Genomic DNA, 17,476 nt, shown 5'->3' with positions numbered 1-17,476 from the left:
CCTCCGTGATCCCCAGGAGAAGAGCATTCTGACTAGGAAGGGGCTCCCAATGGAATGGCTTCTAGCGGACAGAGGGGAATGGATCCAAAGCGGTATTTTGTACAGCACATTGAGGCAGGGAAGGAGAGAGAAGTGGTGGGGGGGGGGGGGAGGGAAGGAGAGAGAGAGAAGGAGGAAGAGGAGGAAGGGAATGGGGAAAGAGGAGGGGTAAGAGGAGGAAGAAAACAAGGAAGAGGAGGAGGAGGGGGATGGGGGAGGAGGAGGAGGGGGAAGGGGCAGGGAGGGAGGGAGAGATTTCTTTTTCCGCCCCTGCCACTGGGAAACTCCTGCCTCCTTTCCCAGCAGATACTGCCCCGTGAGCGCCCCCCCAACCAGAGCCAGCCTGCCATGCAGCAGCAGGCACTCAGCTGTGTATTAAGGGTTCAAAGATTAAAGAGCTCTAGGGTATGAGTTTGTTTGTTTATTACTCTACTAGGAAGAGCATCTTCTTTTGTAGTTTTCGGGAGCCAGGTGTGGAAACAACTCACCCACCTTTCTGAATTTTCTTATGAAATGGCAGAAAGACAGCATTCTGCATGGAGACCACAAGATCAAGACCTGAATTCTGGAGGCTCCCACACCCATATGGATGGGCACACCTCAGACCCAGGGCTCTGGCTCACCATGGCCCATGGACAGAGGCAACAGAGATTTTTCCATCAGAAGCCCTGTTTGGGAGGTGTGGCTGCTCTTAGCCGAAAACTCCCCTCAGGTGTCCTTCAGAAACTACAGAGGCTTCCTACAGCGAACAGCAGGCGAGGCTCACTGGTTCCTTGTCTCTCCTCAGAGCCTGGGACTCAGTTTCTCCAGAGTGCCTCCAGAGGAGGTAGGGCCATCGGGAGTGATGAGTGTATCATCAGGCTACTTCTCCTCCCTGTGTGTGCATCAATGAGGCCAAGACCTGGGAGGGCCTGCCCCACGCCTGTCTTCTTTTTTTTTTGTTGAGGAAGATTAGCCTCGAGCTAACATCTGTGCCCTTCTTCCTCTACTTTCTACGTGGAACGCTTGCCACGGCATGGCTTGATGAGTGGTGCGTAGGTCCGCACCCCGGATCTGAATCAGTGAACCCCGGGCTGAAGCGGAGCGTGCGAACTTGAACCACTATGCCACTGGGCCAGGCCCGCAACACCTGCCCTTTGGATTACCTTTGCTCTCAACGCCTTTCCCTGGCCAGAGTGCAGCCAGGAGACGTGGGCTTCACTAACTCTGGGGCCCCCAGAATGAACTTGCGCAAATACCAGATGGGAAGACAGGGTTTATTTACTTGGCAGCCCAGTGAGTCCCTCTGTCAGTCAGTGGACAAACATTTCTCATGGGTCTGCCATGGGCCAGGCCCTGTCCCAGGAAAGGAGACAGCACTGTGTGTCTCTACTCATATGGAGCTTACAATGGAGGGGGAGACTGACAAGACACAAGTAAATTGATCAGGAAAGATCACTCCAGATGGTGACACGTCTTCTAAAGAAAATTGGACAGAGTGAAGGCATCAGCAGTGGGTCAGCAGGGGACCCTGAAGGCGACTCAGAACCTGGCACACCATTCTCTAAGCCAGGTGAAACCTGGGGCAGCAGTGACCTGTTGGAGTCTTTCTTGGCCCCTCTGGGCCTCCAGAGCAGGAGCCAGGGGATGCCCCCATCCCCGTGATGGTGCTGCCCTTGGGTCTGACCCCTCTGAAGCTGTCTCTAGGGGCTTCACGAAATCAATGCCATCAAAAGCGAACGGCAGAGAGCTGTAGGTGAGCTTTTACGCTTTCCATTTCGTCTTTCCACTTGATCTCCAACTGCCTGACTCCTCCTCCATCCCAGGGGTTTCAGGGCTGCCTGGGGCCAGAAGGGCTTGGTCTAACTGCTGGGAGTGATCCTGGGGCAGAGGAAACAAATGTCTTTGTAGCTCGCCTTTCTTCTTCCCGTGTTGCCTGCGTCCTGCATCTCGCACTGAGTCTGGCCTTCCTGCGTCACCGACTGAGCTGGCAAGGTCCTGTCTCTGAAAGCCCTCCAGGTGGGCCCAACTTCCAAAGCTTCTTCGGGAAGATTTGGGGGCCAAGCATCTGCCCTGCCCTCCACTGCTGAGTGGGAGGCACTGGCTTGGGAAGAGACAGCACAATGTCGGGGAGAGGAATTCTCAAGGCAAGCTAGCTGGGATCCTCTCATTTTATGACTTCTGAGGACAGGGAAGGGCAGGGCAGACCCAGTGGAACACAGCGACATCTTGAGCGGACGATGTCCCCATCCATTTTGCTAGTTCTGCTTCCCTGGCAGCTTTGTGCCAGACGAGATTTCTCGGAGAGTACACAGTGAGTGAAAAGGGGAGAAACAGAGAGAGAGGAAGATCAATAGGCCTTGAATGGAAAGCACTGCTTGTTCTTCCAGGCCAGGGCAGGCGGGATGAAGAGAGCAAGGCCCTACGTACCAAAGCAGCATTTCCATTAAAGGCCAGAATCCCGGAGGCCCTTTCAGCTTGATGACCATCTTCTGATCACTATCACTTAGCAAACGCTCAGTTCTCCAGTTTTCTCTGCAGATAAGGCAGGCATCCTGTGCACACTGATATTTCATGTGCCAGAACAACAACAACTCCACGATCCAAATGAAATTCCCTGTAGAGGCCCACTCTGGCTGGTGTCCACCATCTTGCTCTCGTGACCACTAATGTGACTCTGTAGGGCAAGTCAAGCCATTCCTTCCAGACTCTGGGGGATGATCCAATCTCACAGCCCTCTTGGACAGGCTTGGCTTGGGTTCCTTCTCTCTGCCCTTCCCAGGCTGCCAGTCCTCCAGTGGGGAGATCCAATTTCCCACTTAGAGGGTGCGAGAGTCCTGGGTGGAGTCAGAGAACACCGCGGGGTGCGGAGTCCACAGCAGATGGCTGGCGGGAGAGGCAGTTCCTGAGCACCCACGGGGTATGGAGCAGGCACGCACTGGGGGGATTTGGAGGTACAGAATCGCAGCCCCTGTCCCCCTCAGGCTCCCAGACTGGCCACAGGGACAGACAGGCAGGGAAGGAACTGGGGTGCTGGCAGGCGTCCGGCAGGGAGGGAGCAAGTGCACCCAGGGCATTCCCCACTCATTTCCCTGGAGTTGAGGCTGAGGTGCCTGGAGCATTCTGCTCGCTTGGGTGGTCACTTTGCCAAAGACTGGCTGGGACACAGTAGAGAAAGCACTAGAAATCCCTCATAGGTGTGCAGAGCTTTATGGGCTGTCACCTCCTGTTTTCCTCCCAACAACCCTGTGAGGCAGGCGGGCAGGCTGAGCAGGGGACTGCACCCCAGTTGACAGATGAGGAAAGCGAGGCTCAGGGGAAGTGACTTACCTACGGCGTCGCAGCTAGGCAGTAGTGGAGCGGGCACCTGCCTCCAGGCCTTCGGATCCCAGCCGCCCCAGGGCGCTGCCTCTGAGGTGCTGTACGAGGAGGTGACTCGGGCCAGCTCATGAGCAAAGGAGCTGCCGGGCAGGAAGGACTCGCTCCCCAGGGCCTGGCAGGATGGGGGCTGTCGCCCGAGGCTGACCTGGGGGGGCCTGGCTTCCCCAAGCTTGCAGGCTTTGTCTACATGAGTCTACAACAACCGATTGAACAGTCCATCAGCTGCTTGGCCACACAATGATTCTCACTGATCTCGTCACTGCCCTGATTGCCTAGCTGGGTCGTTTGGGTGCTGTGGTTATACACACCAACTGGCCTGGGGCAACAAAACCAAGCAGCTTCGCGGTCTTAATTGTCTTGGGTCACAGACACCTTTGAGAATCTGTTAAAAGCTATGGTCTCTCTCCACAGAAAAAACACTTACAGTGGTGTCTCCCTCTTCCCAACCCACCAATATTTTACATATAGCTTCACGGGTTTTCTGGACCACTTAGTACCCATCCGTGGATCTCAGTTAAGGATCCTCTGCCTCGATCAGTCACTGTCTTCCTGGAAACGGGAGTAAAGCTAGGTCAGACAGCTGGTTCATTGGCAAGTGCCTTGACCAATGCCGGTCTCCCTCCGCCCCCTGCCCTCCCCAACAGAGCGCACAATTCTAAACTGGTTTGTAGGTATGTGTGTGTGGACATGCGGAGGAATCTGCAAAACCAAAGAGTCAAGCGTCAATCTCACAACAGCCCCATCCTGAGCGGCAGCCCTCACTGCTCTTCACCTTGCCGGGGCCCCGAAGCTTTCAGGACTCGGGTGTGGGTGGGGCCTCCCCTTTCCATCACGTTTTAGAAGACAGGGATTTCACCAGAATTGAACATATGACCCAATTCTTCAAGCCGAAGGCAATTAGAAAACCTCACACTTCATAATCCTGTCAGAGAAAGCTTCGGGACTTCAGGACTCGAATGAGCTGCTGCTATAGCCCTGGCATCCTGACGGGCACACCAAGCGCTTGGCCACAGTGCCATCCAAGCAGAGGGAGCCTGCCTGCAAGAGCAGTCCTCCTTTCTACGAGAACCGGCCTCGGGCTCCCCTGCCTTCCTCTTAACACCTGAGCTGCGAGTGATCGTCCGCCTCTCCTACTGAACATCCCAGAAGAAAGGGAAATATTTATCCCCAAGGCGAAGCTAAACAGTTGAGTCAATTCAATTCACTGCAATAAACACTTACTAAGCACCTACCAGAGGCATGTCTCTGCAATGGATGATGGGCCAGGAAATACGTAGATGCATTATTTGAAAGAACAGTAAAAATCGCCACCACTGAATTTATCGAGCATTTGCTGCGCACCAGGCCCTAACCCAAGTGCTTTCAATATTCAGTCTCACTCAACCCTCCCATACAGCCGGATGAGGCAGGAGCTATCACTGTCCTTATTTCACAGATGACACTGAGGCTCAGAGAGGTTAACTAAGTTGCCCAAAGTCACACAACTCGTTAGCAGCAGAGCAGGATGCAAACCCAGGTTTGCCTGGTTGCCATGCTCAGATAGAGTTTGCCATGGTGCGTGTGTGTGTGTGTGTGTGTGTGTGTGTCCAGTCGTTAACTTGCCACGTGGAAAACAAGTTTTGAAATGTAGAAACTGTTAAAATATGCCATTAAGAAAAGTATGGGTGATGCTTTACAAGGGGGTTCCAGACAAATTTTTGAGAACAAATGATGAATACTTAAAGATGGGACTAGGAAGGCGACCTAACTACCTAGAGACTTTTAGAAGCGACACTCCTCCCACAAAACAAAACTGAAACCAAAAAACAACCCGAAATATTCTTATCAAGCAGAGAGTGCATTGTGAAACGAACCCTCTCTTCTTTCTGACGGTGGCTCAGTAGCACAGAGCTGAGCTCACTGGCCAGCTGCAGCTTCATTTCAGTAAGCTCCAATTTGTCCTTGGATCAAGGTCAGCTGGAACATGAGCTGAAATGTCGCCTTCAACAATTGATAATTCTTTATGCCTGCATACCTAGCTCCTTGATAATTTTAAACATTATTTTGTAGCTACATTGGAGTTTTTATAATCCCAATATGCAAATATTACTAGGCTTCTGATTGCTTGCTCACTCCATGACAACACAGTCTATAAGCAATGAATGGGCTTATTTGTAGGGAACTGAAGCATTTTAAGCTTCTGCACAGGAATCCCTGATGGCTTCATGTGACTTGTAGGATATTAGGGATGGGTCAAGAAACAGAACCCCCCGTCAGCATTAGCATACGCTTGCAGTGCCCCAGTAGTTCATCAGGCAGAAAAAACTGCAGATGGCACATGGAAATTCCCAGTGGCGGAAGATGTCCCAACAGTGTGGGCAGTTCTGTTTCAGCAGCAACTGGGAGTGAGCCTGGAGCCACTCAGTCAAGTGGAGCAGACAGGCAGGCACTTCGCAATCCCCAGTTAGAAAACGAAACAAATAAAATAGATGAGATTCAGTCTTGACTCAGACCGACAAGGGGCCTTATAACTGATGCTCGTGCGTCTTTTCCATTTTATCTAATTTGGAAAAGGAATTGCTTATCCCATACCCTATAGGCATGAGGCCCAACTTCCAAAGAAAAGGTTTTTAGGACATTTCAACTCCTAGAAGTTTCCAAACATAAGGTAAATCCATCTCTCTCTCTCTGGAATCATTGAAAATCTTGGAGAAGCAAGTCAATCAGTAACTGGTAAGCTGGTTCCACATGACTTCAAATTTCATAGAAATAGACCATGGCATGGGTAGTATCCGATAGAGGTGCCCGATTTCACAGAGCTCACACCCACTCAGTACCCTGGACCCTGGGCTTCGCATGATGGCCAAACAGCTTGCTGGAAGGATGTTGGCCCAGGGCCCCACCCATGAAAAGTCCTCCAATGGCCTGCGGCTGCCTAGGGACCGAAGCACATCTTGCTAAGCTCTTCTCTGAGGGCTCTGCATCCCTTGGCTACCTGACCTCTCAGTAGCCAGGCTGTGTGTTGCATAGTGTCCTGTCCTCTCCCCTCCCGTCACACTGATCTCCTCAGAGCTCTCCAGACTGGCTGCCACCTGCGTTCAGCCCTCTGTGCTTGTGCTCCTTGGTTCACCCAGCCTGGAATGCCCTTTCTCTAAGCTTCCACCCTGGGAATGCTGCACGGCCTTCAAGATCGAGCTCCTCCACCCTGGGAATTCTGCCTCTCCTTTGGTTCAGCTCCTGTGGCTGAACACCTCTGGCTGACTGAACGTCCTTGCTGGACCAAGTCTTAATCACCTCTAAATCCCTCTGGTGCCCAGACAGTGCCTGGCACAGGCAAGGGCTCAGCAAATACTTGGAGACCTCAATCGACTTTACTCTGTCTGAGCTTGGCATGATGTCCCAGGCATTTGGGAGATGACAATCTGGTGAGTGCTGTGCTGGACTCTTTTTGGGATGAATGTCAATGATAAACTGAGCCTTGACCTTCATTTAAGCACATCTACTCAGCCTTTTTCAATCCTGTTGGGTTACTAAAACCCATTGGTATAACAGGGAGGGATCATAATCACGCCGTAAAACTAGCATCAGCTAACACATTTGCTGAGCACGCACTGTGTGCTGGGCACTGAACTCTGTGCGCACGTGCATTGGAGACTGTCCCTAGTTTACAAGACAAGGAAGTGGAGATAGGTTTACCCACTACACAGTGGCAAGGTGGGGTACAGACCTGGATCTGACTTACAGAGTGACTAAAACCCACGTAACTCCCGAGTTGGGAAGAACAGAGGCGCCTTCTTTGCACATGGAGAGGACCAGCCAGCTGTCCTCCTTCGTTCACACTGGAGCAAAGAGCCATGTTGTTGGCTACCCCATGACATCACCATAGCTCAACGGGGCTCTGGAGCAAGGATTTCAGATTATGACTAACCCTCATAGATAGTCAGCTGCTTTGCAAGAAGCAGGTGATTGCTCTGACTTTATAAATTATTGACTGGACTGGATACTGATTCAATCTCTGCCACAGAGATTCAGGAGGTACATGTGCATTTGGAAGGTTATAGTTGTATACTATAACTCCACTGGCTTCTGGGAGCTTGTAGATTTCTAGACTTAATCATCCTGGGAGCTCATGCAACAAATCCTGAACTTATGCTTTTCTGTCTCTGGTCTTTACTACCCATGTAACAGAGGTGAGCAGAGAGGGCCCAGGAGAGGGAACTGAAGACTTGGCGCATGTGCTAGCAACTCTCAGAGGCCAGAAGCCGGCCCCAGCTGTTCAAGTCACTAGTGAGATGAAGATGCAAGGTTACTAAATGTTATGCCGATAGCCCCAACAGGTCAAGGCTGAGCTATGCAAGAAGCTGGATCTTTGGGAAAATTGGTGGATGTCCCTACATGTCAAACAGAGGTGACCGGAGACAACCTTGTAAATTTGAAGGAATGCATTAGAAAACCAGGAAAATGTAATGGGAGTCAGACTTCTTGGCCTCTTGCTTGTCATTACCTTACTTGGCCAAGTGCAAATGGGATTTCAATATAAAACAACCATGTGTCTATTAATAACAATACAAGACAGCTATACAACTCAAGTCTGAGATTTTGTAAGGAATAGAATCCCAGAAGCTTTCTAAGCAGCAGTGTCCCACACAATGTTCTGAGATGATGCTGAATCATCCTCCTAGAAAGAAGAGAGTGCTTTAAACCTTCACTGTCCAATATGGTAGCCACTGGCCCATGAGGCAATTGAACACTTGAAATGTGGCTAGTGCAAATGGGGCACTGAATTCTTAATTTCATCTACTTTTAATTAATTTAAATTTAAATAGACATATGTGGCTGCTGGCTACAGTACTGGAGAGCACAGCTCTCTGGCACACTGGCTAAGACTGCAGGCTCTGGACAAGGAGGCTCTGGGCTTGACTCACAGCTTTGCCACTTCTCAGCTATGTAATTGTGGGGAAGTTACTTAACCTTTCTGTGCCTTAAGTTCCTCCTCTGTCAAAGGGAGGTCATAGTTGTGCAATATTCACAGAGTGGTGGGGTTATGTGGATTTATTGAATTAACACATATGCAGTGCCTGCATGTTGCACGCACTCTCTAAAGCTTAGTTAGTGGTGACAACAATACCTCTGCCACGTATAGAGTACTTTTACGATGTTCCAGACACCGTCCTATGAATTTTACACCAGTTAGCCTGGAATTGGACATGCTGCTCTAGACAAGGTCTGGCCAACACAGCTCAGCAGGGCTATCATTTCTCCTATCTTTTGGTAAAATAGACTAATAACAATGGTAAAAAATGATGATGATAATATCAGAGACAATTATTGAGAACTTAACATAAGGCACTGGGCTCAGTCCTTTCTTGGGGTCATTTCAATTAATTAATCCTCAGAACAATCCAATGAAGAAGGTACTGTTATGAACCCATTGTGTAGATGAGGATACTGAGGCACAAAGAGGTTAAGCAACTCACCCAAGGTCACTCGTGAGTAAGTACCAGAGCCTGACTTCGAAGTCCATGCCCTGGGTTGCGCTTGATCAAACTGCCCAACTGAAACCTTTGCTAGTGCTATAAACAGACCATCAGAAGGAAGATTCTGGACGGCCGCTAGGGTTCCACAGCTGTGCAATAGCTGCTGGGCTGGCTACTGTGTGATCCAGGTGTTTTTTTTCTTTTTACAATGACCATACCCTAAAGTGGAGAGAACTCCAAGTTGGGGAATCTCTGTTGTGACACTGGTGCTATGGGAGGGAGCTGGGGCTCACTAAAGAGATTCTGCAGAGAAGTCGAGCGTAGTGCCAATTCTGCCCATGTGCCGGATCTCCTCTGTAAACTTGCATTTTGTAAGTTTCCTTTGAGCTGTTCTGGATTTTTCCTCTATAAATGTACATAATTTAATTTTAATGTCTCAAAGTTTAAATGTCTAGGGCTGACTAAAATTGATGGGGTCTCAAGTCAAGTTCACTTAGTAAATCAAGTTCTCAGACTTGGAATTTAATCACAGAATTAAGTTCAACTGGTAAATTGCTACTTTGCCTAGGGAAAAAAAATAACCCAAGAACACAAAAAGGTGAAAATCAATAATGTATAAATCAGTTAAGGAATGAAGGAACAAATATCTTCTTTCTGCAACATTAATTCCAATGAATAAGCAAGTGGCTTGCTAACTCCCTGGGGTAAAGACTGGCATACTCCTCTGTATGTCCCACAGTGCTAGGCCCAGAGCAGGTCTGCAATGCACTCTGACATTTAGGCTGGCCATTTTCTGTGGGGCATTTTTGCAGAGTGGCCAGTGCTGTGCCTGTCATCAACAATGCTGGGTAATGAGGAAGGAAGACTGTGTGCTTGTCAGGCTAGGTGGGCCACTGGGAGTCATCCCAGGACCAAGGTGAGGTCAAGAACACAGCCACGGGGAACATCAGGGCCTGGGTCAAAGGGCAAGGGCATCAAGGTTCTCCAGAGTCCAGAGCCTCAGCAGTCAGGAGAGGTCTGTGGCAGTAGTTGCTCTAACAGCTTCTGGAAGGTTCCTATTCTCTCATGATGGCGATAGCTACCATGTATTGAACATGTACAGCATGCCAGGCACTGAGCGAAATGCTGTACAATTTTTAGCTCAATCCCCATGGCATCCCTGAAAGATGGGTACCATTATTATCCCCACTTTATACGTGAGGAAAATAAAGTTCAGAGAAGCGAAGTAACTTGCCCAAAGTCACACAGTAAGTAAGTAGCAGAGCTGGAAGCTGAACCTGGGTCTGACTTACTCCAAAATCCAGGCTCTTAATCACAAATACTAAAAATGCAATGTCTAAAGTATAACCCTCACGCTTATGCATACTGACATCCTTCCCCCATTTCCCCCAGTGTCTCCCTGCTGGATACAGTAAGCACTGCTGACAGGCCCTGGGGTTCCAAAGGAGCCATCCAACCAGCTGTCACATTCGGGCAACCGAGGAAGGGAGCGGCAGGATTTCCTGTAGAGACTTCCGGATTCAGACAGCAGATTTAAGGCACGCATCTCAATTCACTCCTTTCCAAAGTCCTACTAAAAGTGCAGTAAGGGTGTGGTTTTGTTTTCAGACACAATCCCGCAAGGATAAGGAGAATGCTGCAGGAGATAACAGAATCATAATTTCCCAAGCTCAAGAGTACCTAGACCAGGGTTAACTGGCTACACCACCCCAAGGAAGCCAAACCACAAGACGGCAGAGGGGAAAGCAGAAAAGCAGCTTGGTCTGGACGGCAGAATCGTCATCAGGCTCAAGAACAGCAGCCCCAGGTGGTCTCTGGGTCTGGGAGGTGAAGCGGAGGGGATCGCCAACATAATGGGGTAAAGCCCTGGATTGCCTCCCCAGCTCCACGTCCCTGGGTATCTGCCTCTCCCCTACGCTGGCAGAGATCTGGCTTGACCATTTGCTGCCAAATTTCCTACTCTGCCTTCCAGATCCTGCCGCCTGGATCGGCTGAGGACATTCATTCCACCCCACAGAGGTGTTCTGTGTTGACCTCCAGCTGGAGGTCTTGGAGGCAGACTGGTGAGCCGGAAAGCAAACAGAGAGAAGCCCAATCCCTCTGGCCATCCTTCTTTGGCATGTCCAGTGCCATGCCCATGACTCTGCCGGGCATCCTGACTGTGGTGGGCTCTCTACGTTCCCAGGCCCCTCGTGCCTTAGCCCTGACCTCCCTAAGAGGGGAGCCGGGGCAGCTTTTCTTTCAGAAGCCTTCATCCAATAGTGGTGATATGACTCTTTGCTGCTTACGCACCTAGACTGTGCTCGTCACTCGGTCCTTCAAAATGAAGCAATTGTTTGTTTAAGAGTTCACTACTAAGTGGTGAAACTATATAGAAAAGAAGAGAACGATTGTTGAAATCAAGACAGTGGTCACCTCTGGGGGGGGGAGAGGCTGTGATCAGAATGTCTACTCAGGGGTCGACAACGTTCTATTTCTCAACCTGACTGGCTTTCACTTTACGCTTCTTCTTTAAACTGTACGGATAGGCCTTGCACACTTTTCTGTGTCTATACTTCACAATGAAAAGAAAAAGCTATATACACAGCTTGATGCCAGTAATGTGAAGGATATATTTCCACATAGAAAAAAGTAATGAAATACTCTAACATGCTAACAGTGGTCATCCCTGGCTTATTTGTATTTATATATTTTATTACCTCCTGGGGGTTGTGTTTTCTTTACACTTTTCTGCATTTTCCAAATTTACTACAAAGAGCACATATTACCCTTGTAGTCAGAAGATCCTAAAACATTGAAAAAAGACAAGGTCCCCATCTAAGATGGAAATGGATCAACACAGAATAGATGGGATGAGGCAGCTGTGGAAATCCACACAGAAGATAACTACCTAAGGAGATTGGTGACGTGCCTGATCTAACTAGGATGAGCTCCAAGCTCGCCAAGGAGCCCAGGGTGTATTCCTAGAGTTGGCTCTGGAAGTCAGGAAGTCAGGAGAATTATCATCTCTGAGAAGAGGGAGGGCATGTAAGATATTTTGAATGCTCTACTTCTTAATTTAGTTGGTGTGTACATGGGTGTTGGTTTCATTATGATCTGTTTTATATACTCTTCTGTATCTATCATATCGATTCAAAAACACCAAGATTGAAAAACCCAGGAATCATGTAAGTAGAAAATATGGTGCCACGTCAAAGGAACAATTCAAGTCCAGTAAAATCACCATCATTTAGAGGTTAAGGTCAGGGTAGGGTCAAGGCTGCAGAGGCCTAGCTCGGCAACTCTTCATGGGCTCAGGGTTGGCCTCCCGGTGGCTCTCTGCGTTCTTGTCAGGAATGCCAACACGTCTGGGGCTCAGGATTTGGGCCTGCCTTCTTCCCCTAGATTCTTTTCACATAGACGCGCAAGTAGGTATTCCAACTACAAATGAACCCGTGCGTTCCTGTTACTACTCTCTCTTGTGGCTACCTATCTGGTCTCCTTCCTTCCTTACCTGTGTGGGAGGGCGACATCATTCTCTGCTTTCCTTTCACTGAAGGCCTTACCTTCTGTCTTCTGCTGGCCTATTCTGTTTCCTCTCCTTACTACCCTAACACTTTTTGTAACTTGAGGAGAAATGAGAGATCATCTACTCAAGTCATCACTCTGTCGATGAAGGAGAGGTCCATGGTTTGCTCAAGACTCCCAAGCAATGGCTAAGCTTCACCCTGGGAAAACCACCCTCGTGATCATGGAATCTCCCCTGCCAGGTAACTATAGTACTAATTACCAGGGGCTGAGGGGAGGGCGTCATTGGGAGTTATTGTTTAATGGGGACAGAATCTCAATCTTGCAGGATGAAAAGAGTTCTGGAGATGGATGGTGGTGATGTCTGCACAGCACTGTCAATGCACTCAATGCCACTGAACTGTCCACTTAAAGACGGTTAAGAGGAAATTTTATGTTATGTGTATTTTAACCACAACAGAAAAATTGGGAGAAAAAAGACTGCCAAGCAAGTTAAACACAGGGAGTCCACTAGTCAGAGAGCCCTACACAGAGCACCTAGCTCCACGATTTTGCAGGGACTCAGTGTCTGGGAGTGAGCCCTGCAGTGCCACCCTCTGAGAAACACTGGTTGCCACCAACTCTAGCTTGGTAGGCAGGGACACTGAGGCTCACGATAGGGAAGGGCCTTGCCCCAAATCACAGTAGACTAGAACTCAGCACTCCCGATTCCCTGTACAAGGTGCCTTCTCATGACCCCTTTATCCCAAAGGAAGCCGCCTTCCCTGGTCTGAATGCCAAGAAGGGAGAAGAGAAGGGTGGAAGCTAGAGCACACAGCTTCACTGCGCAGTCTGGTGGAACCATATGTATATGAAGAGCAAATGAGATGAGGAAGAAAGAGAAGACAGTGTCCCACACAGAGCTGACGTCTTTCAACCCCTCTGTGACTCTGAGGTAAGTAAAAAGGGCACCCCAAATTTCTGAGTTGAACAGGCAGGCCAGTGCTGGGAAAGCCCTGCTCCACGCACTGCTGACAGCCACGACACTCCCAACTCCCACTGTAGCCCCCAGGGCTGTGCTCCTGGAAATAGCCAATGGCCCCAGCACCTGGCTCTGGGGTGGGTGTTTCCAGAATGCATTTTTGAAGAGGAGACAGAGGCTTTCGGAGGCCCGTAGTAATAGGGGAGTGGATGGGTGAGGTGTAGGGACCCTTGATGGTGGACCAGATGGAGGGAGAGTACCAAATGCCAGGCCTCCTTCTCTGTGGCTCCAATCCAAAGACTTTGGGAGCCCTTCCAGGTTGGGGGGAGCATCAAGCATGCTGTCCCTCCAGTGCCTCAACAGTGACAGCAGCACAACCTCAGGCAGCTGGCCATTGGAATGCAGCATCCCTAATCTCGACTGGGAGGACTCCTCAGGGGCCCAGCAGGCCCCCTACAATGCATATCTGGAGGCAGCTAGACTAACTGGACCCTCAGCACAGCTCCATCTGAGATGCCCAGGTATGAGGCCAAAAAGAGAACTCACTTTACTGAGTCCTGGCCGCTGCATCTCTCTCTCATCATCCTCAGACTCTCTGAAATGTCTTCCTTCTTTTTCTTGCCCCATCGGGAAGCAAGAGTTCTCACTGAGCCATGCTGTGACAGAGTCCAGGCTAGCCTGGTCCCCAGCTTCTCCAGGAGCAAAGAACAGCCTCATTCCTCTTTTCTCCCCGCTGCCCTCCACTTCCCAGTCATTTGGCCTCTGGCTCCCCCAGCGCTGCTTGTTTCTTTACAGCCCTCCAGTCCTTGCACAGATGTTTTAGTCATTACTACATATAAATGGTCACTTAGCCCAAATTACACCAAGGTAGGTCAACAGCCTGGGCTCTGAGAGTTGTCACATACTGGCACAGGAGAGGGAGCTCTTCCCGCAGAGTATTTCGAGGACACGCCAATCCATTGACAGGAAAAAGCCCATCTACTTGGCTTGGCAGTAGGTGACCTGAGAACTAATGGGAACCAGCTTAACCCAATGGCACCAATCAATGAAAGGAGCAGTGAAGGGCAAGGGAAAGTGCCAGAGGTGGAGGCAGGAGACCTGGGGTCTAGGCTTAGCTCCTCCATGGGCTTGGCAGCTGGGTGGCCTCAGGTAAGTCGCGTTACCTCTATGAGCCTCAGTTTCTTTCCACAGTAAGTATGAATAACAACAGTGCTCACTGCTGGGGGCTATTGTGAGGACATGGGAAAAGTCCTCAATGTGGGGCTCAGGGCAGCGTACACACTTGCAAGGGATAGCTCCGCTCTCCCTCCCCTCCCCCACGCTATTAGGCACTCTGGCCTGGAAGTCAGGTGACGTGAGTTTAGGCTGGGTTTTGCCATTAGCTTTACGAGCTTAAGAAAATGCCTTTCCCTTTTGTGTCTATTGAGATGATCACGTGTTTTTTGTCCTTTGTTCCGTTAATACGGTTTATTACACTGATTATCACAGGTTGAACCAGCCTTGCACTCCTGGGATAAATCCTACTTGGTCATGGTGTATAATCCTTTTTATGTGTTACTGAATTCGGTTTGCTAGGGTCCTGTTGGGAATTTTTGCATTTCTGTTCATAAGAGATATTGGTCTACTTTCTCTTTTTAGGGCTTCAGTGTCCCTAAGTGTAAAATTACATAGGTGAACTAGACAACCTCCAAAGTCTTTTTCAGTATTTGTGTTCTCTGACTTGGTGATACTAAGATAACTAAGAAATAGTGATTCTTAAGCACCAGACAAATAAAACTTACTTTTCCTAGAGTGGTTAAGAGTGAATATTCACTTTGCTTATTTCTCAAGTAACTTTAGTCTCTTCAGTCTGCCCCACTTCTAATGCCATATTTAGGTGCTTAGGATGGAAACTAAAGCCTGCCAGCTAACTCACTGTAAACTTCTTCCAAACGCATAGGGTTTATTTTCCTAGACCTGCGATCAGAAGGAGAATTGAGTAAATGAGGGGAAAAGAAAAAAACCCCAAGACTCCAAACATTGAGTGAAAAAGTAGCGAAGCAGCAGTCCGGCTACAAACCAACCCAACAGCCTTGGGCTTGCTCTCCGAAGTAGTCAGTCTGCTTCTACCTCCTGCTCCTGCTCCTGTTGCTATCTACTGTCCACCAGGGACTCTGGGAACGGCCTTCTCAGCCACAGCTATCAAAGGAAGGACGTGGTAGCCAGGCTATGGCTGCCCAGATCTCCTGCTATGGGGAGCATAACTGACTCATAGCCTCCTGAAGCCATCCCCTTACATCTGCGGATCCCAACCAGTTACTGAGCATGGCAGGTGTACTGACGCAGGCCCATTCCTGTGAGCTGCAGGACTCCTCCAACGGCGACTTTGGCTCAAGGACTCTCCACATGCCTGGCTGAATCTTTCCTGGAGCTGCACTCTGGTCCGACACTCTTCTGACCCGATCCTCCTGTGTCCCCCGATCGTCACAGACCACCTGCATTGTGACCCAAGGCTCTCCCCACCTTCTCTTTCTCCCTCTCGCTTTAGCCTTCACAGGATTTCCCCCCGAATACATTTCTTGCATGTCTCATGTCATACTGGTGTCTGCCTTTTGGGAGACCTAAACAGACACAAAGGAGCACTTGGCTCCTTAGCCCTTCTTTCTGCTAAACATATAGAGGAAACTCTTTTTTTTCCTCGCCCCTCTGCCATTCCCTACACTGCCTCAGTGAATGATGATGGTGAGCGACATAAGAAACGCTCGCCTGTCTCCTCCCTTAAGCACTTGGCTCACAGCTCAGACAGTTAATTTCTGTCTGAGCTTTATTGTAGTTTCTGCAGATTTCTTGGGCTAGATATCTTATTCTGTTACTTTCCTTCCTTGCCCTGGTCAGGAATTGGTTGTTTTAAAAACGACAATGCAAGTCATGGGGAAACCTCAGACAAGTCTACTCTCCCGGTGTTCCTGGCTAACTTCTGACTGTGTCCACCTGCCCAAGTCCAGCAGCCTTGCAGCCTAGTAAATGTGTGGATTATGGCACTGTCTCGAAGGAAGAAAAGCTAGCTCTGAGAACCAAAAAGGCAAGCACAAGCATAATCTACCATATGCCTGGGCAAACAGACATCCTTTTTGATGTGTGTCCATCCAATGAGAGCAGATCCATCAGTTACATTAAACTTAGGCACAGTCTTCAAAATCAACATATGCAGGATATACTTCTAGTCAGTTTGTGGATTTTACCTGTAATAAATAATCTGCCTTCTCTAAATAAATTATTTTAAGGGTTTGGTTTGGTTTAATGCTAAAATTGTATTTAACAGCTGAGAATTACAGCAATGGTGATAAACTGTAGAGTGAATGAAGTTCATATCCCGTTCCCAGGTCTGAAGCTGCCTGCCTGCTTCCTGATGCAGAACACGTGAGCCTGGAGTCTGAGCCGGAAGTTACTTGGGGCCAGTCATTTCATGGCCTCCCTGGACTCCCACTGCCCCAGTGGGAAAATGGGGGCTTCAGCCAGATCAGCTTTCTGGGCCCGGCCGGCTGAGGCATGCTGTGAGCTGCAGGGGCCTCTACTGCTTTCACCCAAGTGCCTACCTACAGACTGCATGGGTGTGGGAAAGGAAGGAGCCGGTTGCTCAGGGGGCTGCTGTCCGAAGAGAGGAGGCCCAGGAGCCTGGAATAGAGATACCCTGGGCCCCTGAGGTACCAGTTTCCCAGAGAGAAGGGGGTCAGGGCTATAAAAGAGTGGGCTCCAGTTGCCAGGGACACTGGGGTTCTCCATCAATGTGTCTGTTTCTTCTGAGGGCTTGTCTGTTGCATCCCTCTGCAGCACCATCATCATACACTGTAGAATGTATTGTACAGTCATAGGCCACATAATGAAGTTTCAGTCAACTATGGGCTGCATATACGACGGTGGTCCCATGAGATTAGGTCCATACAGCCTGGGTGTGTAGTAGGCTGCACCATCTAGGTCTGCATAAGTACACTCTGTGACGTTTGCACAATGATGAAATCGCCTAATGACGCATTTCTCAGAACGTATCCCTGTCCTTAAGCGACACATGACTATAGATTGTCCGATTGTTCTCCAGTATAAGAAAATACTGTGGCTGGACTCTGCTTGCAGTCTGCCTTTCATAGCATTTGTGCAAAACATATTTACTGAGCAC

At 49.4% G+C, this 17,476-nt stretch overlaps 1 protein-coding gene across 6 annotated transcripts in view; it reads right to left on the bottom strand.

Annotated features, from left to right (window-relative positions):
• The window catches only part of MAMLD1 (mastermind like domain containing 1), a 126,358-nt gene that overhangs the window by 7,007 nt on the left and 101,875 nt on the right, over positions 1–17,476 (bottom strand). For 2 of the 6 annotated variants that reach the window (XM_070502359.1, XM_070502360.1), the window contains one exon: positions 3,349–3,592. The exons of the other annotated variants lie outside the window; for them this stretch is intronic. In XM_070502359.1, the coding sequence (XP_070358460.1) occupies positions 3,349–3,592 (244 nt within the window). The remainder of the gene's footprint in view (positions 1–3,348; positions 3,593–17,476) is intronic. 6 annotated transcript variants of the gene reach the window in all.

Source organism: Equus asinus, chromosome X (genome assembly GCF_041296235.1).
Source record: "Equus asinus isolate D_3611 breed Donkey chromosome X, EquAss-T2T_v2, whole genome shotgun sequence".
Classification (NCBI taxonomy): Eukaryota; Metazoa; Chordata; class Mammalia; order Perissodactyla; family Equidae; genus Equus; species Equus asinus.
Note: the sequence above shows the minus strand (reverse complement) of the source record. Positions and strands in the feature narration are given on the sequence as shown.